The 22,348-nt window shown below is 38.4% G+C and overlaps 2 protein-coding genes across 6 annotated transcripts in view; one reads left to right on the forward strand and one right to left on the reverse strand.

Annotated features, from left to right (window-relative positions):
- DRAM2 (DNA damage regulated autophagy modulator 2) overlaps nucleotides 1–11,460 on the reverse strand; it is a 53,629-nt gene extending 42,169 nt beyond the window's left edge. Inside the window, exon 1 of one of the 4 annotated variants that reach the window (XM_007485123.3) lies at nucleotides 11,330–11,460. The gene's annotated coding sequence lies outside the window, so the exon portion shown is untranslated. Of the gene's footprint in view, nucleotides 1–5,919; nucleotides 6,517–11,329 lie in introns of those variants that run through there. The other 3 variants (XM_001372761.5, XM_056819198.1, XM_056819195.1) reach the window with 3 other exon arrangements.
- Nucleotides 11,461–11,542: 82 nt separating this feature from the next.
- CEPT1 (choline/ethanolamine phosphotransferase 1) overlaps nucleotides 11,543–22,348 on the forward strand; it is a 43,184-nt gene continuing 32,378 nt past the window's right edge. For both annotated transcript variants that reach the window (XM_007485122.2, XM_001372784.4), the window contains exons 1-2: nucleotides 11,543–11,660; nucleotides 16,785–17,162. In XM_007485122.2, coding sequence (XP_007485184.1) covers nucleotides 16,824–17,162 — 339 coding nt within the window. In that variant the 5' untranslated portion in view covers nucleotides 11,543–11,660; nucleotides 16,785–16,823. The remainder of the gene's footprint in view (nucleotides 11,661–16,784; nucleotides 17,163–22,348) is intronic.

The raw sequence follows: 22,348 nt of genomic DNA on the forward strand, positions 1-22,348 counted from the left end.
CCCTTTAACCCAGCAATACCTCTACTGGGTCTGTATCTCAAAAAAATCAGATTGGAGAAATGAACTTAACTTGTACAAAATTATTTTTAGAAGCAATTTTTTAGTGGCAAAGAATTAGAAACCAAGGGGGTTGTTCATCAATAGGGGAATGGCTGAACAAGCTGTGGCATATGGTTGTAATGGAAAACTACTATGCCAAAAGAAATGATGAACAGGATGAATTCAGAAAAACCTGGAAAGATTTATATTAACTGATACAAAGTAAAGAGAGCAGAACCAGGAGAAATGTATACAGTAACAGAACTATTATACAATGTTCAATAAAAGTTAACACCATAGGACTAATGATAAAAAAAAAAAGCTATCCACAGTCAAAGAAGCAACTGTTGGAATCTGATTGCAGATCAAAGCACGCCATCCTTCATGTTATTTTCTTTATGAAGTTTTTATTGTATGTGTGTGCATATATATATACATATATATATATGTATATATATATATATATGCACGCACACACATAAATATTAGTCTCTTCAGTCATGACATGGGGAATATGGAAATATATACTACATGAAAGCACTGGGGAGCGGGAGAGAAGGAGAGAGAGAATCTGAAACACAAAGTGTCAGAAAAACAATTGTCAAAAATTGTTTCTAAATAGCTGAAAAACAGAATTTAATTAAAAAACAACATCTGTCTTCAGAGATAAGCTAGAAGACTTACCAATAAGATCAGGGGTGTAGCAAGGATATCCATTAACATCATTATTATTCAATATTGTATTAGAAATGCTAGTTATAACAATAAGAGAAGAAATAAGAGAAGAAAAAGAAATTAAAGGAATTAGAATAGGCAATGAGGAAACTAAACTATCAATTCTTTGCAGACGATGTCATGGCATCTTTGGAGAGTCTTAGAGAATTAACTCAAAAATTAACTCAAAAAATCTAGTTGAAACAATTAACTTTTGCAAAGTTGCAGGATATAAAATAAATCCACATAAATCATTAATTAATATTTCTATGTATTACTAACAAACATTTAAAATAACTGTAAGTGATATAAAATATCTGGAAGTCTACCTGGCAAGACAAACTCAGGAACTATAAGAATACAATTATAAAACACTTTTCAACACAGAGTCTGATCTAAACAACTGTGAAAATGTTAACTGTTCAATGGGTAGGCTGAGCCAATATAATAAAAATGACAGTTCTACCTAAACCAATTTATTTATTCAGTGCCATACAATCAAACTACAAAAAAATTATTTTATAGATCTTGAAGAAAATAACAAAAATTCATCTGGAAGAACAAAAGGTCAAAATTATCAAAGGAGGGGCAGCTAGTGTAAATTTTAGATTTATTCCACCCTCCTTAGTCTTTAGAATTTTAGCAATCAGGAATGTATACAACCCCACTTAAGGATTAAGTGTGAGGGAAGAAGGTCTATGACCCTCATGTACTAGCAAGTGACAAATCAGAAACAACTGGCTGACCCTCTGGGCCATCCAAAGTCAAGTTTAAGCCATCATTGGTACATGTAGGACACAGGAAAAGTGACATAAAGAACTGCCTTTATATTTTGTGTCACTTCCTGTGAGAGGGACTTGGCTATGGAACTGATCATGGAGGAGCTCCAGTGTGAGATCTCAGACTGCTTCTCTTAGACTATCACATGGTGAGTGATAAGGCTAACTCCCCTTTCCTTGGCTTTTATGGAGGCAACAGCCTCTGGAAAGTCCCATCTCTTTCCCTTGACTTTCTGGAGTTACTAGCCTCTGGAGAGATCCTTGGCTGAGGTCTCTGAACTCCTGCCTGGTTCAGACCAGACTGGGGCAGCTATCCTTCCCTTTTCCTCTCTCCCTCTCTCTCTCCCCCTCTCTCCCTCTCTCCCCCCCCCCTCTCTCTCACTTCTTAATTTATTCCTTCTATTGTAAATAAACCATCATAAATTTCCATTCTGACTTTAGTATTTCATTGGAATTTAGAATTCAAATCCCCAGGGACCAACTAAAAACATATTCAGTCCAACACTAACTTTTATCCCTAACACTGGGTGGCTCAGTAGATTGAGAGTTCAAATTTGACCTCCGATACTCCCTAGCTGTGTGACCCTGGGCAAGTTACTTAACCCCCATTGCCTAGCCTTTACCACTCTTCTGCCTTAGAACCAATACCCAGTATTAATTTTAAGATGGAAGGCAAGGGTTTAAATATAAATTCCTTTGAGATATAGATCTCAAAGGAATTAATTTAATTGTGAAAGAAGAGATTTAAAAGGGGGGGGGGGAGGATCTACTTAAACAAAAATATTGATAGCTGTTCTTTTTGTAGTAGCAAAGAATTGGAAATTAAAGGGATGCCATCAATTGAGGAATGGCTGAACAAATCGTGGCATATGATGGTAATGGAAAACTATTGTACTATAAGGAATGATGAACAGGATGATTTCAGAAATAACTGTAAAGTTCTTCATGAACTGATGCAGACTGAAATAAACAGAACAAGAAAAACACTGTGCCCAGTAACAGCAATACTGTGGAATGATCAACTGTGACAGACTTAGCTACTATTAGTAATACAATGATCCAGTACAAATCTGAGGGACTTATGACTAAAATGCTATCCACCTCCAGAGAAAGAATTGTTAGAGTCAGATTGCAGACTGACACATAAGATTTCTCACTTTCGGTTTATATTTTGGGATTTTGGTTTTATATGATTTATAACTTACAAACTTTATATGATTATTAACTTACAAAAATAAATGATATAGAAATATTTTTGCATGATAATACATTTATAACGCAGATCGAATCACTTGCCAGCTCCAGGAGGGGGAAGGGTAGGGAGGAAAGGAGGCAAGTTCAATAACATAACTTCAGAAAATGCATGTGGAAATTTGTTATTACATGTAATTGGTAAAAAATTTAAAGAAAAAAAAATTGTGAAGGAAAGTCATCAAATAGAACAAGATCTCAAACTGTATTATAAAACAGTAATCAAAATCATCTGATATTGGCTAAGAAATAGAGCTGTGGATCTGGGGAATAGATTAGGTATTGTGACAAGGAAATCACTTTAAAAGACTGATATATATTAATTTAAGGTCGCCAAGGAATTCAGCTATGTAATTCCTAAATGAAAACTCAAGTCAGCAGTCAATCTTTTATGGAGTTTAATTACAATAGGAGGAAGAAAGGAATTAGAGATAGAGAGAGAGAAAAAGGGAGAGAAGGGAATAGGGCTTAAATACCCCTTCTGTTTAGGCTGGGCCAAAAGGCCCAAGCCCTTAGATAGCTGGGGCAAAGAAAAGAGATCAGTCCCTATTACTCACGTGACCAAAATGGAGAAACAGTCTCAGAGGCCCCCACCTTCAGCTTCCTTCAGAGCAAGCTTCTCAGAGCACACTCCCACCACTCAGACAAACTCCTCAACCACCACCTCGAGTCTTCAGACCCCCCTATCCTTAAGGAAACCATCCAAGTTCCCTCCCCTCAGTCCTTACATCTACCAATCACCTGTCCATCAATTTCCCTGTGCCAATGGAGGCTCTAGCTTAAACCCAGGACCGCCCAGAGGTCTCTGGCTTTTGCACATGTCTGTTGAAGGTCATATTTTCAAATAATTAAATCTTTGATCCTTTGCTACAGCCCTTTCTAAATCCTGTTAACCTGAGTAGGGTAGAGGTTGGAATAATTAAATTTTGATCTAGGCTGCAGCCCTTACTCAATCCTGTTAGGACTGAATAGGGTGGAGATTGATTCCAAGTATCTCCATTGTATCAATTCTAAAATCAATCATGACTCAAAGAAATTCCTGTTCTATGCTTAAGCATAGGTCAAAGTCCTTTCCATTGTTCAGCAAAAGGTTTCTGTCCTAAAGTAATCTTAAGAAGGTAGGAGGGGGAAACTCTCATGCCAATGGGGTTCACATTCCAATAGTCAAGACCCACTATCAATAGGGAATTTTTCAAGTATGAAATTTCCCAATGGTGAAATTTCCAACATTTATAAGTCTAAGAAATTTTGAGGTTTACAGTATACAATAAGGCAGTTGGTTATGACCATTATAATCTAATGTTTGATAAACCCAAAGATCTCAGCTTTTGGAAAAAATTTATTTTTTGACAAAACTGCTAGGAAAACTGGAAAGCAATTTGGTAGAAACTAGGCATAGACCGATATTTTACATTGAATAGCAATATAAAGTCAAAATGGGAACATAATTTAAACATAAAGGGTGAGACCATAAACAAAATGGGTGAGCATGGAATAGTTTACCTATTAAATCTATGGATAATGGAAGAATTTTGGCCAAACAAGAGTTAGAGAACATAACAAAGATGCAAAATGGATTGTTTTGATTATATTACATGACCCCATTTGGAGTTTTCTTGGCAAAGATACTAGAGTTGTTTACCATTTCCTCCTCCAGTTCATTTTATAGAAATGGTAAACAACTCTAGTATCTTTGCCAAGAAAACTCCAAATGGGGTCATGAAGAGATGAACACAAATGAAAAAACTCAACAGCAATGCACTGTTGGTTGAACTCATCCAACAATTCTGGAGAACAATTTGGAAATATGCTCAAAAGGTTATGAAACTATATGCCCTTTGATCCAGCAATACCACTGATAGGTCTGTATCCCAAAGAATTTTTTAAAAAGGCAAAGGAAAACATCTGCAAAAATATTTATTGCTGCTCTTTTTGTGGTAGCAAAGAATTGGATATTGAGGGGATGCCCATCAATTGGGAAATGGCTGAGCAAACTGTGGTTTATGATTGATGGAATACTATTATGCTATAAAAAATGATGAGCAGGATGATTTCAGAAAAACCTGAGAAGAATTATATGAATTGATACAAAAATGAAGTGAGCAGAACCAGGAGAACAGTATACTCAAGCAACAGTAATGATTGCATGATATGATCAACTGTGAACGATTCTCAGCAATACAAAGATTCAAGACATTTCCAAAAGATTTATAATGAAAAATGCTACCCACTTCCAAAGAAACAATGGATAAAATCTGAGAGTGGATTACAGCACACTATTTTAAACTTTATTTTACTGGGAAGTTTTTTGTTCTGTTTTTTTTTCACAATATGACTAATAATGAAATATATTTTGCATGAATACACATGTATAACCTATGTGTATAACCTTTATCAAAATGTGCAGTCAGGGCAGGGGGAAGGTGGGTAAGGAGAGTGAAAATTAAGAACTCAATGTTTTACAGATTGTTTTTAAATGTAATTGGAAAAAAATATATTTAAAAAGAAAAAAATGATTATAAGTAGTCCATGTCCATTTTCAAATGTCAATTACTTGTTTAAATAGTTCAGAATTGGGGGCAGCTGGATGGCTCAGTGGATTGAGAGCCAGACCTAGAGATGGGAGCTCCTAGGTTCACATCTGGCCTCAGCCACTTCCCAGCTGTGTGACCTTGGGCAAGTCACTTAACTCCCATTGCCTAGCCCTTACCACTCTTCTGCCTTGGAACCAATACACAGCATTGATTCCAAAGCAGAAGGTAAGGGTTTTTAAAAAGAAAGAAATAAATAGTTCAGAATTGAATTGTTTCAATTACACACTATACTTTTTTTCTTTCATTCTACCTATGTTTCACTAATTTTGGTTAAAACTCTGATAAATTGGGTGGTTGTATATAGATAGGTGATTCAGGTATAAATCTTATTAGTAATAAGTTTTTTTCCTGGATGTTAAAATCTAAGTCCTTTTATTTTTTGCTATGTGATGCTAGTCATTATGTTTAGCACCTAACAATTCTTTTCTTAAAGGAAGTGTTCATAATAAAAAGTCACAAAGCTTCAGTTTAATTGACCATCTACTACCTTTCCAATTTCCGCTTCCAAAACCATGCTTTTCTATATGTCTTCTTGTACTCACCTTTTTCTACTTTTGCATTGATTTCACCAAATATCATGTACATGCCGACTTAATTTAGAGTCACATATCAAGCTCTTGGGGGAATTTTTCTTTCTCCTCATCTTCAGTATGAGTTGCAATTTCTTTCACAGTGGTCTTTGAACAAATACTTATCACTGGTACTGAAATATGCAATGATCAAAGAATTCCATGAAATCACATTTATTATTGCTTGTGGGTATTTAAGAAAACACAGTCTGCTGCCTTCTATTTTGGTCACTTGTAGAAGCACCTGGGAGATGTCTTTCTTTATATTTATAGCAAGAATATCAAGATTGGTATGATAGGGCTCCTCTAGCAACATCTATGCTCTTTGGGGACTGACCAAGGATCTCATAGATATAGCACCAACAGTAAGTTTAAAGATAACCCCAAAACTACATATGCTTAGCACTCTGCCCCCTTTCTCACATGGCCACTATCACTGCAGGAGAACCAAGCTATAAAAGACTAAAGGTCATACTATATTTTTCTTTGTCTTAAGGTTACAACAGCCAAAAATTCATTGCCAAATTATCAGCTTGCTGATAATGTACCTCTACATTCTTAGCTAGGTCAGTCCTCAGAAAAGATTTGGCCTTTTTGCTCAGGGCATACTTATGCTCCACTTGTATAGTCTTCAGAGGATAATAGAGTTACCTCCATACTACAATGAAGCATTGGGAAATGGACTCCATTGAGTACTTCCTTAATTAAAAAATAAAGTAGAGGGGGCAGCTGGGTGGCTCAGTGGATTGAGAGCCAGGCCTAGAGATGGGAGGTCCTAGGTTCAAATCTGGCCTCAGACACTTCCCAGCTGTGTGAACCTGGGCAAGTCACTTGACCCCCATTGCCTAGCCCTTACCACTCTTCTGCCTTGGAGCCAATACACAGTATTGACTCCAAGACGGAAGGTAAGGGCTTTAAAAACAAACAAATAAATAAATAAATAAAGTAAAACAAATTATAGTTACCAGGTGGTTACTTTTGACTGCAAATTTGGCCCCACTGGCTAAAGAAGACTCTTCTTACACAGTTATTTTCACATATGTATATTGGAAATTTTGCTGACACATTACCAGTCAAGGAAATAAAGTAAAAAATTTTAAGGTTATTATGATGCAAGAGAATGAGCTAACTGGGACAAGGCAAATGTATCACGTAAATAATGTTTACATGTTGTTAATCTATCTCTTTATGTTACTATACAATTCTATAACTCTAAACTCCAATAATGTTTTCTAATACTCATAAAAGCAACTAAAATAATATGAATTTTTTATCTTGTCAATTTTCTAAGCTTTTAAATTAAGAAGCATTAAGAAAATCATTATCAACTAACATTATTTAGTAACTGCGTTGTGGGCAAGCACTACCTAATGAAAGGCAAAAACAAGGTCCCTGCCTTCAAGGAGTTTACATTCTAATAAGGGAGATAACAAGGAAGCAACTAAGTGTATAAAACATATATATATATATATGTATAAATAGGGAGGTAATCTCAGAGGGAAGACTAGCATTAAGAGCCAGTGTAGGAGTGTTGTGAAAGAGAGAAAGAAGGAAAAGTCTCCCTTGTGAAGAAGGTGGGATTTGAGTTGAGTGTAAAAGCCTAGGAAGGGGGTGGGAGTGGAGGTAAGAAGAAAGAATATTCTAGGCATGGGAGAAAGTCAAATATAAACAGAGTGAAGAGAACAGCAAGGACAGTTTCAGTGTTGCTGAATCATGGCATAAGCCAAATAGAAGATTTTATAACTGATGATGTGTGTGTGTAATAAGAAGGCAAATGCAATTCATTTTGGTGATGGGGTAGGTGTAGGATGCAAACAGATCAGCACTTTAAGAAGATCATTTTGGAATCTGAGTAGAGGATGGACTGGAGTGGGAACAGACTTGAGGTAAGGTCACCCAGAAGAAGGCTACTGGACTCATCTAGCCATGAGAGTTATAGCTCGCCAAGTAGAATGAAAGGGAACATATGAAATAGATATTCTAAAAATAGAAATGACAGGATCAGACAATAGTTTCAAGATGTGGAATGAATGTGGGTGAGGAGTCAAGGAAGAAAAGGACTGTGAGCCTTGGTGACTGAGAAAAAAATGGTGGTGCCCTTAACAGAAATAAGGAAGTTCAGAAGAGGGAAACATTTGGCAGGGGAAGACGAGTTATATTTCAGACATGTTACATTTGAGATGTTTATGGTACTTCCAAAACAAGGTACATGGTAATGGAGGTAAGGAGAATGGTTGGATAAAAAAGATCTGAGAATCATCTGTATAAAAGTAATCATTAGATGGATGGGAGCTAAGATTTCCCCAAATGAGATAGTATAGAAGAGAAAAGGGCTAAGGATCAACTCTTGGGGGACACCCATAGTTAATGGGCATGAACTAGATGAAGATTCAGCAAAAGAGATTGAGGAAGGAGTAGTCTAGCTCTTGACAGATTGGAAGAGAACTAGGATAGAACAGTTTCATAAAAACCCAGAGAACTGGGTATCCAGGAGAAGATGGTGACTGACAGTGTTAAAGACTACCAAGAAGTTTAAAAGGATAAGGGTTAAGAAAAGGCCACTGGGTTTGGCAGTTAAGAGATCATTGGTAACTAGGAAGACAGCAATTTCAGTAGAAAGATGAGACTCAAAGCCAGCCTGGAGGGGGTTTAGAAGTCCCTGAGAAGAAAGTAAGATAGTGATTACAGATGGCTATCTCAAGAAGTTTTTAGTCACATAAGAGGAAAAATACAGCAGATAGCTAGTGAAGATGAGAGAAATTATAAGAAAATGCATGCAAAGGACAGAAGCTGGAGATGGGTCAGCTGTCAGTCAAATGAAGATTCCTTTTGGAATGTGACCGGGAAAAGCAGTTTGGAGCCAAGCCAACTGCTGGACTTTTTCTGGTCTTTGGGCTTCTGGCTGATGTGAAGGAAGAAGCTGAGTTTATCTCTGAGACTTGAGATAATCAAATTGGAGATGACCTAGCTGATTTGAAGGCAGAAGAAAAGGACAATAGTCCTTATATCTCTCTCTGACTGGCTGTTTCATGCTAGTGACTGAATTGCCATTTCTCTCAATATCCTCCAATCCAAGACTCACTGTAGATAATAGGGAAAACCTTATCCCTCTTACCCTATCCTCCATCTTTCCTTGTTTTCCCCAATAAACCCTTACTTGAGATAAAGAAGAGAAAAGAGTATTTCCTCTAATGCATCATAGCTCATCCTGAGTGACTTAGAAGGAGGCTGAAGAAGAAGGGGGAAGGGGAAACTGAAGGGAAGAAGAGGAAAGGAAAGGAGACTAAAAGAGGGAGGAAGGGAGGTATAGAGGTAGGAGGGTAGGCAAAAAGAAGATAACTACCTGATCCATTAGTTAGCTAGTATCCATCAAAATATACCCTCAAATATCATCTATTACAGATTGACACCTCCAAAAGACTGAACTTTACAATCCCTAAGAAACAGCAGAAAAAATGTTTAAGCAAATACTCTGTAGTTGTACAGGCAGCCATTATGGCTTATTGGATATATAACATTCTCTATAGCAAAATGACCAGCATGATTTTTGATTCTCTGGATTACCTTGGCAACACCATCATGTTTATACTCCAGTTGCCATTTCAAACTGAAACTATACTCTGGCAGATTTTGATTCAAGTTTACATCATTTCTATGGCAGCTTTACAGACTCTGACCTATTTGAAGAATATCTATAGATTTGTAATCCCCAAAAAGGCAGCAAGTTAATGGTGGTGGATGCTAACTTGGAAAATGTTATTAAGAACATGTTTGAGGAATTTATCAAGGCTAAAGGGCTAGACCAGATTAAGGACAAGAACAAAGGTCAGGCAGATAGTGCACCCAAAGAAAAAGAAAGAAAGGCAAAGAAATCAAAAGTTAATCAAAAGGGAAATGACAGTGACAAGGACACTAAGTCTGATAGTAAACCTGAAAAAAATTTTCCACTAAAGGATGGCACTAAATTATCAAGTACAGCTGGTGTGTTACAATCAAAAGTTTACAACCCAGGAGCTTGATTCCCTGAAAAAACGGGTTCCAAAATTTATTGATCAACCCTTTAAAACACAGAAAGAACTGAAACGTGCTTTCAGGATCTTTGATCCATATTTCCAAGATGTAGAATTTCTCTTGTCTGAACTGTGTAGTCCCCATGAGCATCACCAATTCATTGAGAAAACCAGGTCAGAAAACAACCTGACTAGTTGGCCCACAGAGGAGCAAAGGGAAGACCTTGATTTTGCAAATCCCACAAGCATGACCTACTAGAGGAAATGTAGGGAAGATTTGCTCCAAGCTATTAAGCTCTGTTGCTCGAAGTCTAATGCATGGGCAAGATTACAGCAGATAGCTAGCCATGATGATCAGATTATAAAAGGACTTTTTAAGAATGGAATTGGAATGGGCATTTTTGTAGGCAGCAGGGAAGCAACAGGTAGATAGGGAGAGATTGAGTATTAGGGAGGGAGTGAAGATGATAGATAAGTAATCTGCTGGAATCTACAGGATGTAATGGGATCATGGTATATGTAGAACAGTTCACTTTGGTTAAAAAAAAAAAGGGCCATTTCGTGTGAAATAGATTTTGACAGTTCTAGTAAACAAGGAAAGTTTCCGGCCTGGCTTTTGAAAATCGCATTAACCGTCAGCTTGTTAAAGTACTTAGCTGTGCTAAGGCACAAAGAGATAGTTTTGCAAAGTGTTCTGGACGCCTAGATGTCCTTACACAGAAGTAACATTTTCTATCTCGTTCTGACTAAAGTCAATGTGTTTAGAAGGTTAAATAATATTAAAGAAAGTCGGATGGAATTCGGATGCTAAGAGAGATGAAGAGGGGTGGCATCAAAATGCCAATGAGATAAATGATGCTGGGTATTTCTTTCACAACAAACAAATGAGGACCAGGGGTATCACAATTTAATTTCTCTGAAGTGTAGTCAGTTTCTGACTCCTCCTACTCCAAAGGCTCTCGGCTCCCTCCACCGTCCTAACCCGGCCGCATAGAGACTGCAATTTACTTATACCGGCCTTTGCCTTCTCAGACAGGAGCCCCGACACCCGGCTACCGGCTGACTCTAAGCGTCCCGCAGATGCGACAATTTTCCGTTTAGCAAGAGCAAGGTCATTGGACCACGAGCGCCCGCAAATAAAACAAGGAAGGAGAGAATGATTCCCACTGGAGTGTTTCCAGGAAGGTGCAATCCGGGAAGCGGTCACGGCCAAGGGCGGGGCTCGAGCCGCCCTGGGACCCTCTCTTGGCTCCCCCGGCCCCAGAAGAGTGGCGGGGCAGCAGCGACTCCGGACGACCCTTGTTTCCGTCAAGCCCCGGTACCTGGTCCCCAGTCCCCAGTCCCCCGGTTCCCCGTCCCCCTACCCGGCCTACCGTGCCCAGCAGCACCCACAGCACACGCCACTTAAGCCCGAGTTCGGGCCTACTCTCCTCCTCCAGCCCGCAAAATGGATCTCGGGGCGGAGTTCGGGGCGGGGCTCGGGACACGCGCCCGCAAGCATGGCCGAGGCTCCTCCTCCGGGAGCGCGCCCTGAGGGACCGCCCCACCCCCTCCACCGCCCCCACGGCGGCGAGTGCGTCCGCGCCCCCGCCGCCGCCCCCGCCGCCGCCCCCTCTAGCCGCGTCGGTCTTTACGGCAACTGCGAAAGTGTCGCGAACGCGCCACTGCCGCCGAGCAGAGTCACCCAGACGGCCCAAGTGGAAGGTGCAGATCTGTGAGGGGAGCGCGGTCTTGCGCGGGGAAGGGTGGGGTGAGGCGAAGAGGAGGGGTCGCTGCTTCTGGAGCAGGGGGTCTGAAGGGTGGGGAGGAGACGGGGGAATTCCTCGGAGTAGCAAGATCCAAGGGAGGGGAGGTAGCGCGAGGGGGGCCCCGCCGCGAGGGGCGGCCCGGGGCAAGGCGGGGGGGGCATAAAGGGAGGTCCGGGGACTCCAGGCCGGGCCTGAGGGGGCAGGCGCGGCCGACAAGCCTGGGAGAGGAGGGACCCCGCGGGGGCCTACCAGGCCATGCTTCCGTGTCAGCCGCCCGCCTGTGGGGAGGCGACCTTGTCCTTTGCACGTCTGCGGAAAGGCGGCCCCGGCGGCCGGGCGAGGGTTCTGGGTCTCTTCTCTCTTCATTATCTCTGCCCCTTCTCTGTCTTGTCTCTCTTTTCTTTGCCTCATCTCTGTCTCCATTCTCTCTGTGTCTCTGCCCACTGTCTCTTCTCTGTCTTTTCTGGTTCCTCTCTATGCCTCGTTTCTCTCTCTGTCTCTTCTCACTGTCTCTTCTCTTTTTTTTTTTGTGTATCTCCTCTGTCTCTACTGCCACTGTTTCTTAGGTCTCCGTCTCTTTTGCCTCCTCTCTGTCTCTGGGTCTTCTATCTCCTCGCATTTTTCTTCCTCTTTTCTTTCTCCTCTCCCTCTCCCTCTATTTTCTCTCCCTCTCCCTCTCCCTCTATTTTCTCTCCCTCTCCCTCTTCCTCTTCCTCTCCCTCTCCCTCTCTCCTCTCTCCCTCCATACCACCTTTTTTTTTTTTTTTAAAGAAATTCGGTCAGTTTTGAGGGAATTGTGATTGATGGATTGCATGCCAATTGAGTTCAGCTTCACCGATCTTCTTGGAAAGAAGGGACCAAAGTTGACTGCCAAAGTTGGCTAATGTTCCTGGGATCCCTGAACAAGTGGAGCTTTGAATTTGTGTCATACCTAGGCTTGGCTTTTTGTATTTATACAGATTCTCTCCAACAGAATCTCCAACAGATTCTGCCACTAACTGATAACTTTAAGGTCTTCTGGGATTCTACTTGAAAACTCTTGCTCATGAATAAATCCACATTGCTGTCACCTTTGTTGTGGCATTCTCATAACATTTCTTTCAACAGATCTTTACTGTTATAATAATGGCTTATATATTATAGAGGCTTTAAGGTTTATAAAGTGCTTTGGTAGACGGCCTTATCAAAGCAGTTAAGTGGTGCAGTGAATTTAGAGAACTACATTTGGAGTAGGAGGTCTTGAGGTTAGACTTATCAACTTTGTGACCCTGGACAAATCACTTCAACCTCTCAGCCTCAGTTTCTTTCTCTGTAAAATGAAAGTGATAATAGCACTTACCTCATTGGGTTGTTCTACAAATCAAACGAGGTAATACATGAAATACAAATATTAGCTATTATTACTTTATCATAGAGCCTTTGCTTAGGGTTATAGGAGAATTAGAAGAAATTCTAAAGTACAGTCTCAAATGTCTAGGAGTTTTGTTTAAAAAAAAAAAAGGCTGCACACAAGTTACAATGCCAGATGGTATATAACAAGTACTTTAAGAGTATTATAAGAGAAATCACTTAAAATTGTAAAAGTTCAAAAATGATCAAAAATGATTTTGCCACATTTTCTTTCCATGTTGTGAATTTGTTGCAACTCACATTGAACTTTTTTGAACACAATGCTTATGTTTAGCACCTGAAATAAAATGTTATTAAAATTATTATGAATTAAAATACATGTCTACTATTTAGTTCGAGGCTGAATCTCTTTGCATTCTTCCAAATGATATGACTATAATTTCATACACCCATTTCTCTTTTTCTCACTTCAGACCCATTTAAAGAGGAAAGAAGGATGACTTGGTGGAAAACCACAGGGCTAGGTGTGAGGTCTAGTTTCAATTTCCTACCAGCTCCCAAGATTTTGTGAAATTTAAAGTTCTTATGAAATAATTAATCATTAATAGTTTATTCACTTCTCTTGCTCTCCTATTATCAGTTAAAGTGTAGCTGATTTTTATAACCTAAGTGCCTGTGTTAGAGCTAAGTATTTTTAGGTAGTGATGAAGTGGAATGAGCACTGGACATCAGAAGAGCATCTAATACCAGCTCTCCCACTTGTATCAGTTGTATGTGTTCTCAGGCAAATCATATAACTCTCTGGGCTTCAGTTTTCTTCATATATAAAAACAAAGGCTTTAGATTCTCTATAATCATTAAAATACATTATAGCTTTAAAGATTCTCTGACTTTTCTTTATGCTAGATCAGGCCAAATTAAATCAGGCTAGATTTTGCCAAATTTTTTTAGGGATTGTCAATTAAGGGTGGTGTTTTTTTGTTTGCTTCCATATGCTATCTTGCACACTATTAAATATTTTGAGTCAGTAAACATTTACTAAGCACCAACTATGTGCCAAGCACTAGATAGATGCTTAAAAACCCAAGATTTAAATTGTGGTACTTATAATGTTAGCTTGTTGAAAACCCTTTAATTTTTATTTGTGGGGTTTTCCAAGTAATACTAAAATTAAATTTCATTTCTCTATTTTTAAAAATTTGTCTGTCATTTTTATTATATCTGATAGCTTTTGGTGATTAATGACTTCTTTTAGCAATCTCTCAAAAGCTAGAGATCTACTAATTCGCTAACCCTCTTTGTAAATTCTCTACAGCATAGTGCTAACTAAGTCAATGCAGCTCATAAATACAGTTGTTGGAGGTCTGCCTGTTTGGAGGAGGAGGAGTCCAGATCCCTGGCATCCAGGCCTAGGGGGATGGGGATACTGAAATGACATGCCACAGGTTGAATACTATGCTGGCCTGCTTTATGGTTTAATAAGCACTTAAAAGTTTTTTTCCTGGTTGTAATCATTTGAGATATTTCAAGTGTTCTAAAGATTAAAATCTTGAAGTTTAGTTGTAAGTATCTAACATCCCATTATTTTCAACTGCCACTTGTTTTATTCACCTAAAATTTGTAGGTGACATGAAATTTGGGACTGAATTTTAAATTATTCAGTCTTTTAATATAAAGACTTGTGAATCCTGAAGTTAAATTGGAGAGTTTTGTTTTTACCAATTGCTAATTGGTTTTGTGGACACATTGGTAATGAAAGCCTTGAGAAGTAATTGGACCTAATTTATTATAAATTATGTGATCACAGTTTACATTTATTTTCCTAGAAAAGTTTCTCAAAGCACAGTTTCTAACAGATAAAAATCTAGGTCAGAAAAACACAGAAGGAAAGTATCTGTTTATCAGATTGTCCCGCCAAATGCACAAACTTAAAGCCATTCGGATCAGTTGCTCTCCTAATAGTGTAAGGGCCAAAAAACAGGCCAGCTGCTTCTGTTTTTACCTCTTTCAGCAGTAAGAGAAAGGGAACAATAATAAAATATGATATCAATTTACCAAGCCACATTTTCACTCTAATTTCTTTAAAAGCTGTTAGCATGCCCCTCATCTACTATGTAAATTAAGTAATTAGTCTAGCATCTTACTCCTTTGATCTTTCTAATTTTAAGTACTAAATTCCTCCTCAAATTACCTTGTATATTCTCCCCACTCCCTATAGAATTTAAGTTTCTTGTGGGTGAGGACTGTTTTATGTTCTGGTGTTGGGGGGGGGGAGTAGTGGCTGTTCACAGAGTGCTTTGCATGCATATGCTTAAGAATTCTTTTTTGAATTAAAGTATATGTCAACTCAGAATTACTAGATTAGCCAGTTGGTCTAAAGGGACCATAGACATAGCCTAAAGTGAGTTGTGATATGCCAATTATGTATGTAGGATTGTCTTAACACTAAACTGGTAAGTATTGGCTCTGATTTTGCTCCCCAGTTGCTGAGGTGTTATTTTAATAATTGCTTTTTCTTTACTGTTTCTTCCTGGCATTAAGGCCTTCTTTCAGAGATCCCACCTATTTATCATTTTCTTCCCATTTAATTTTTCAGATCTATTCATACATACTGTGTATCTTCCTGATAAACTTTTTGTCCCTTTCATTCCTATCTAGAACGGTTATGCCCCACCTCTCTACTCTTGTAAATCTTGTATTTCCTGCATGTCTACTTTTAAGACCTACCTCCTCCAAGAAGTCTTTGCCTAAATAACTTCAGCTCAGGATTCTTCTCTGTTTGTGGAGAATTTGCAGTCTACTGCAAAACCTTGTTTGTGTGAATGCCTTGTATTCTCTAGGTGGTTTACATATTCTTTCTTAAGGAATAAGACTATGCCATCTACTGTTACTCCTGTCTTTCATGACACCCAGTGCAGTTTGGAGCACATAATAAATGTTATTAATGTTTATTAAAGGCATAATGAATGAGACAGAAGCCCAAGGGAAGAATTTTAAACAACAAAAATTGAGGGAAATTAACTGGGAAGCTTTCCTCCAAACTAACAATTTTGTTCGTTTGGTCTTTTTGCCTGAAAAATAGGGTTAAGTTGGTTCTCTTGGATAGCACCTCAAATTAGTGGTGGAACAAGGGATGGAACTTATGTCTTTTCATTCCCTGTCTGATTAATTTACCATAAAATTTTAATTATTGATTCTTTTGGTAGTTATTTTACATTATTTCTTCATATACCTTTTAACACCACCACCCATGCCATTGACCCCTTGATTTACAAAGTATAACTAAGTGAAAACAATGACCTTACTCAGAATACTTTATCTCTTTTGAAAGGAGGGAGGGGTAATGGTTGTGGACTGTGAACTTTGCTCTAGAACCAAGATTGGTCAGTTAACCTGAGTCCTTTATCTTCAGGTTTTCATTTACTGTCATTGTAGGTATTGTCATGGCCCTGCTTGCTTAATGCTGCATTTATTCATACAAGTTCTCCCATGTGTCTCTGAATTATACTCATAATTTCTTATAGTAGTCATAGTACATTTCATTCATATATCACAAGTGATAGGCACCCATTTTGTTTCCATCTTATTTTAAACTATAGAGTTTTGCTATGAAAGTTTTGTTCTATATGGGACCTTTATGGCAGTATTGATTTTTTTTAAGCAAACACCTTGAAGTTGCATTTAAGATACAGAGCAGTAATATACATAATTGGGTTTTTTCTTCGATTAGAAAAACAAGCAGATAACAGAAGACAGGAGTTAAAGATCCATGAGTGGACATCGATCAACAAGAAAACGATGTGGGGACCCTCACCCGGAGTCCCCTGTGGGCTTCGGGCATGTGAATGCTACAGGATGTGTATTAAGTAAGTTGCTTCAGTTGCCTACCCCACCATTGTCAAAACACCAGCTAAAGCGCCTAGAAGAACACAGATACCAAAGTGCTGGACGATCCTTGCTTGAACCCTTAATGCAAGGTTACTGGGAATGGCTAGTTGGAAGAGTTCCATCCTGGATTGCCCCAAATCTCATCACCATCATTGGACTATCAATAAACATCTGTACAACAGTTTTGTTAATATACTATTGTCCCACAGCTACAGAACAGGTAAGAGCGGTGTCTTAATAGCATCAGATGTTACATTTGTTACAGATGAAAAAGAAACAGTATAGTTGGGGTTAAACATAACATTTTTTTGGTTAGGAAACTAATGTGCAAAAAATAAATTTAGTTTTGTATCACAGAATCTAAAAATTTTCTAATGACTCCTTTATCTCTAATATAAAGATTGCTGAATAAATTACTAAGATAAACTGCTAGAAATATATAAGAAATTTAATATTTTGCAAGAGACAAGTATTGAGGTGAATGATTTGGCTGTATTTGTGGTGGCATCATTCAAAAGCATTTATTGTCTACTCTGGGATGGGCATTATTAAGTTTGGGAATAATGAAATAATCCCTACTCCCAAAGAATTCGAATTCTAATAGAATAAAGAACAAGTACATATATAAATGTGTACAGCATAAATATAAAGAGAATAAATACAAAATAGTTTGGAGGGAGAGCACTAGCAGTTGGGGGAATTAGGAAAGGTTACATTTTGAAGATGGTATTTAATCTGGATTTTGAGGGAAGGGAGGAATTCTATTATGTAGAGGCAAGGAAAGATGAATTCCAAGCATGGGGGATAGCCTATAAGCAAAGTCAAGAAAATGGGGAATGGAATGTTATGTACAATAAACAGAGAAATGGTCAATTTGACTGGACCGCAGCGCATGGGTGGACCCAAGTGATCCCAAGCTTTAAGCTAAATAGAGGAATTTGTATTTTATCCTGGAGGACATAGGAGTTAATGAATTCTAGTAGCATGGTTGTTAACCAATCTTTTGCTTTTACTCTGAAGGTGAGGGTACCTTTGTATATCTTACTGCTGCTCTGACTATACCCATAGATGACTCTCCCTTGGTCTGTTGCTTTGATTCTGGCAGGCCAAAGGAAGTAGAAAGAAATAAGTGGAGATCTTGCTAAGGCAGACATGGCACCCTGCACATAAGTAATCTTCGTAGCCCCCCTCCTAGTTCTATGCACTAATGATTCTGTCCTACTTGGTCCCATTGTCACTAACATCCTTTTTGAGGGGAAAAGCAAAAGGTAGAAGCTAGCCTGAGCAGGTAAACTTAATTGGTTTATAGCTTTATTAATGATAGTAAGTTTATTTTGTTTTCTGGTTGATGGGAACCAGGGATGCTTTAGATGAAGAAAGAATTTGATAATATTGTGCTTGGCATAAGCAAAAAGATTGTTCTGAGCACAGCCCTTGCTAACTATGGTATATAGCAGTGCCTTCAATTGGCACACAGAGTTATTGAATCCCATGGTATAATTAAGGTGACAAGATTCTGACTTCTTTTCAGTGAGAAGAAATGAAATTTTATATTTACACTCTATATTTTCATAAAATCATTTATTCCCAAAATAATTCCCAGGATTATTCTCTGTGAAACAGTTTGACCCTCATTCTTAGACGAAATAGTTGCCCACTCCCAAGTTTTGAATGAGGGCTTGCCTGGGAGATACCTGCTCCCCCCTCCCCCTTTCTCATGGCATCTCTGAAATTCAGGAAGACCTGAAGATTTCATTTTAGGAAAGAACAGAGAGACAAATCCTGTATATAAAGAATGAGAGCTTTGGACTTACCTGGGCTTCTTTGTTAGATTTTTTTCTTCTCTTCCTTGTCCTTACACCTATACAAACATCCTATTTATGTTTGTCTTTAGAGTACCTAGCACACTACTTTGTAGTAAGAATTTCAGAATGGTGAAAGGGATTTAGTGGCCATCCAGTTCAACCCTAAACTGAAAAAATGATATCCCCTACAGTATATCCAAAAAGCTCATTTCTAGCCTTTGCTTAGGGCTGTATGATGGGACCTTTATTTCCTGAGGCAGGATGCTCCTCTTTTGGGTCTCTTGTCATTAGGAAGATTTTCTTCAAACCTAAATTTGCCTTGTACTTTTCCCCCATTTCTCTAACTTCCACCTTTTGGGTCCAGAATGAACAAGCCTGATCACTTTTCCATTTGACAGACCTTCACGTATTTCAAGGCTGTTCATGTCTGCCACTTTCCCTCCCATTCTGGAGCCTTCTATTCTCTAGGCTAAACATCACCACTTCATTCACCTATATATATGGCATAAACTTGATGCCTTTCACTGCCCTTGTCTTTTGGATACTCTCAGGCTTGTAGGTGACCTTCCTAAAATGTGACACCTGAACTGAGAACCACTCTGATCTGGTCAGATCAGAGCATCATACTGCAAGATAGAAGACAATTGCTTTCTTATTCCTCAAAACTGTCCTCTAGGCAGCCTTAAGGACATATTGGTATGAAATGCTATGCCACACATGACTTCCATAATTTGCAGGTCATTAAATCCCAGATTGATACCAGATGAGCTGCTGCCCAAATATGTTTCCCTGCTCTTGTATTTGTGAAATTAACTTTTTCAATTCAAAGGAAAGGTTTTGCATTTATACCTATTAAATTTCACTTCTGATTGAATGTAAATTCCAGAACTATTTCTTTTTGTCTTTGCATCCCCAGTAACTAGCATAGTGCCTAGCACATGACAAACCTTTTTAAAATAGGCATTGATTTATCTTCAGTTGTTTTATGTTCTAATGTGTGAAACTCCTTTTTAAAATTTATCATCCAGTATTTTAAGTGTGTCACTTGAAGATTTGGTAAGCAAAACCTCTTTACTTTTATTGTTGTCATTAATATAAACACTAAACAACATAGGACAAAGCACAGATTCCTCAAACACTTCATTAGAGACCTCCTTCTGAGTTGATAGCAAACTGTCAACTGTCTGTTTTGGGGCTCTGGCAATTTATCATCACTATCAGTACCAAACCCATCAAACTACTATGAATTGTCCAACATCTCTCTCATCTTTTCCATGAGAACAGCATGAGATACTTTATTCTAAAACAGAGTTAAATTCTATGTATAGAATTGCCCTGATTACTAGTCTAGTAAGCTCATGTTTTTAAAAAAAGAAATAAGGTTTGGCTGATATAACCTGTTTTTGACCAAACTATGCTAGATATGTCACTTATTTTTCTAGATATTCTCTAACTGCCTATTTAATATGTTCTAGAATTTTGTGAAGAATCAAAGTCAAGTTCATTGATCTATTATACTGTGTGACTATTACACTTCGTTACCTCCCTTCTGTGATAATCATGGCAGCATTTGGCCTTTCCCAGTTTTGTGGTCCCTTTTTTCTTCTCTATACTTGTTTAAAGACCACTGACTTGCTCAGCAATCACATCAATCAGATATTAAAATACTCAAGGTTAGGGTGTTCATTTGGGCCAGCAGAGACTTGTATTGATCAAGCTCAATTCTCAAGATCTTTTTCTGTCTCATTACTTATCTTGGAGGTCTGGCATATTACTGTCCTTTCAGTCCAAAAATCCTACTACTCAGGAACAAAATGGGAATTGAGCATTTCTGTCTACTCTGTGGTCAATTTTTGTCCCATCCTCCCAGAGCAGCAGTCCTGTTCCTTTTTTGATCCTGTCTTTCCCAGGAAATATTTAAAAAGCAGACAAACCAAGAAACCCTTTTTGTGATACTGAATTTCCTTGCCAGCTTTAGGTTTCCTAAATAATATTATCAGCAAACATTAAGCCCTTGTGCCAGGGACTATCCTTAGGTGCTAAGGATACAAAGACAACAGTAAGACAGTCCTTGCCCTCAAGTAATGTATGACCCTTGGGATGAGCACTCTGTATAGATAGATACAAAATGAATACAGAGTGACTTTCAAGAAGACACTAGTAGCTGATGACACCCAGCTGAATCTTGAAGGAAGCAAAAAGTTCTTGAGCAGAAGTGATGTGTAGTGAGCCAGGAAAATAAAGATGGGATAGACCCATATGCTAGACGAACTTAGAGTTGATCCCATGAGGGTAAGTAAGGGGATACCATAGTGCACAGAGCACTGAACCCAGAATCACAAAACCTGAGTTCAGATCCAGTCTCATCATACTCATTAGGTGTGTGAACCTGGGCAAATCACATCAGAGAGTGATAAAGAATCATATGAAACCCAAATGAATGAACAACAAAGAAGGCAGAAAAAGAAGTGATGTTATACTGTTGAGAATATTAAGACAGATAGAAGAAATACTGAAGTGGTTTGCCATTTCCTGCTCTAGTTCATTTTATAGGTGAAAAACCGAGGCAAGTGACTTGCCTCTGCCTCAGTTTCCTCAGCTGTAAAATAGGGATAATAATAGCACTTTATTTGTGAGTATCAAATTAATATTTATTTAAAAATAACCACTTAGCAGTGTCTGATACATAGTAAAGACTTTATAAATACTTGTTGCTTTTCTTCCCCCTCCCTATCTCCCAGACACATTGTCAGCCCCTGGAATTTATTGGGTTATGAGATGACATAGTCACACCTGGATTGTAGGAAATACATTTTGGCAGCCCTGTGGAAGATGGATAAATGTGGGGAAAGACTTTTGAGGCAAGGAGGACAATTAATAAGCTATTCTGGTTGTCTAGATGAGAGGTGATATGTGTTGTTGAGTCGTTTCGGTCATATCTGACTCTTTATAACTCCATTTGGGGTTTTCTTAGCAAAGAAAAAGATGGTGGCTGTATGAGTAAAGAAGAATGTCAAGACTGGGTGGAGTGAGGAAAATTGAGGAGTCAAGAATGACACAATTGATATTTCTTAGAAGATAGTAGGTTATCAAAGATCATAGAGTTAGAGCTGGAATTGACCTCAGATGTTATCTAGTCTAGCCCCCTCTCAGGAGAGAACTGAACTTAAGGGAGATTTAATGACTTACTTAAAGTCACACAGATAGTCATCCTCAGTTATTGACCTTGCTTTCATCTTCTCTGTATGTTCTTTTTTTAATCTGTAAGTGGGTGGGCAAATTCTCTGTGCATCTGTCTCTTTATACAGCTTTCCTTTTTTCTTTGTCAGAATTGTTTCTCTTTTTGTCCTTGGAATTTTATTTTTAAGAACTTGCTATACCTCCTAACTGACTTTCCCTGTAGAATTTAAGCTATGGGATCCTTTCTGTGTACCTTTGAAATATTTCTCTCAAAATCTAGGGTACATATTAGCATTCTGATTTTATGCCACCCCTTTATCAGCAACTTGATCAGATGCCACTTCCTACCAAGATTCTTATGATTTCCACCTTTTTTTTACCCATAATATCCTGTTCATGAGAATTGGATCCTCAATAGAAT

The sequence above is a fragment of the Monodelphis domestica genome, chromosome 2 (assembly GCF_027887165.1).
Source record: "Monodelphis domestica isolate mMonDom1 chromosome 2, mMonDom1.pri, whole genome shotgun sequence".
NCBI classification, from domain to species: domain Eukaryota; kingdom Metazoa; phylum Chordata; class Mammalia; order Didelphimorphia; family Didelphidae; genus Monodelphis; species Monodelphis domestica.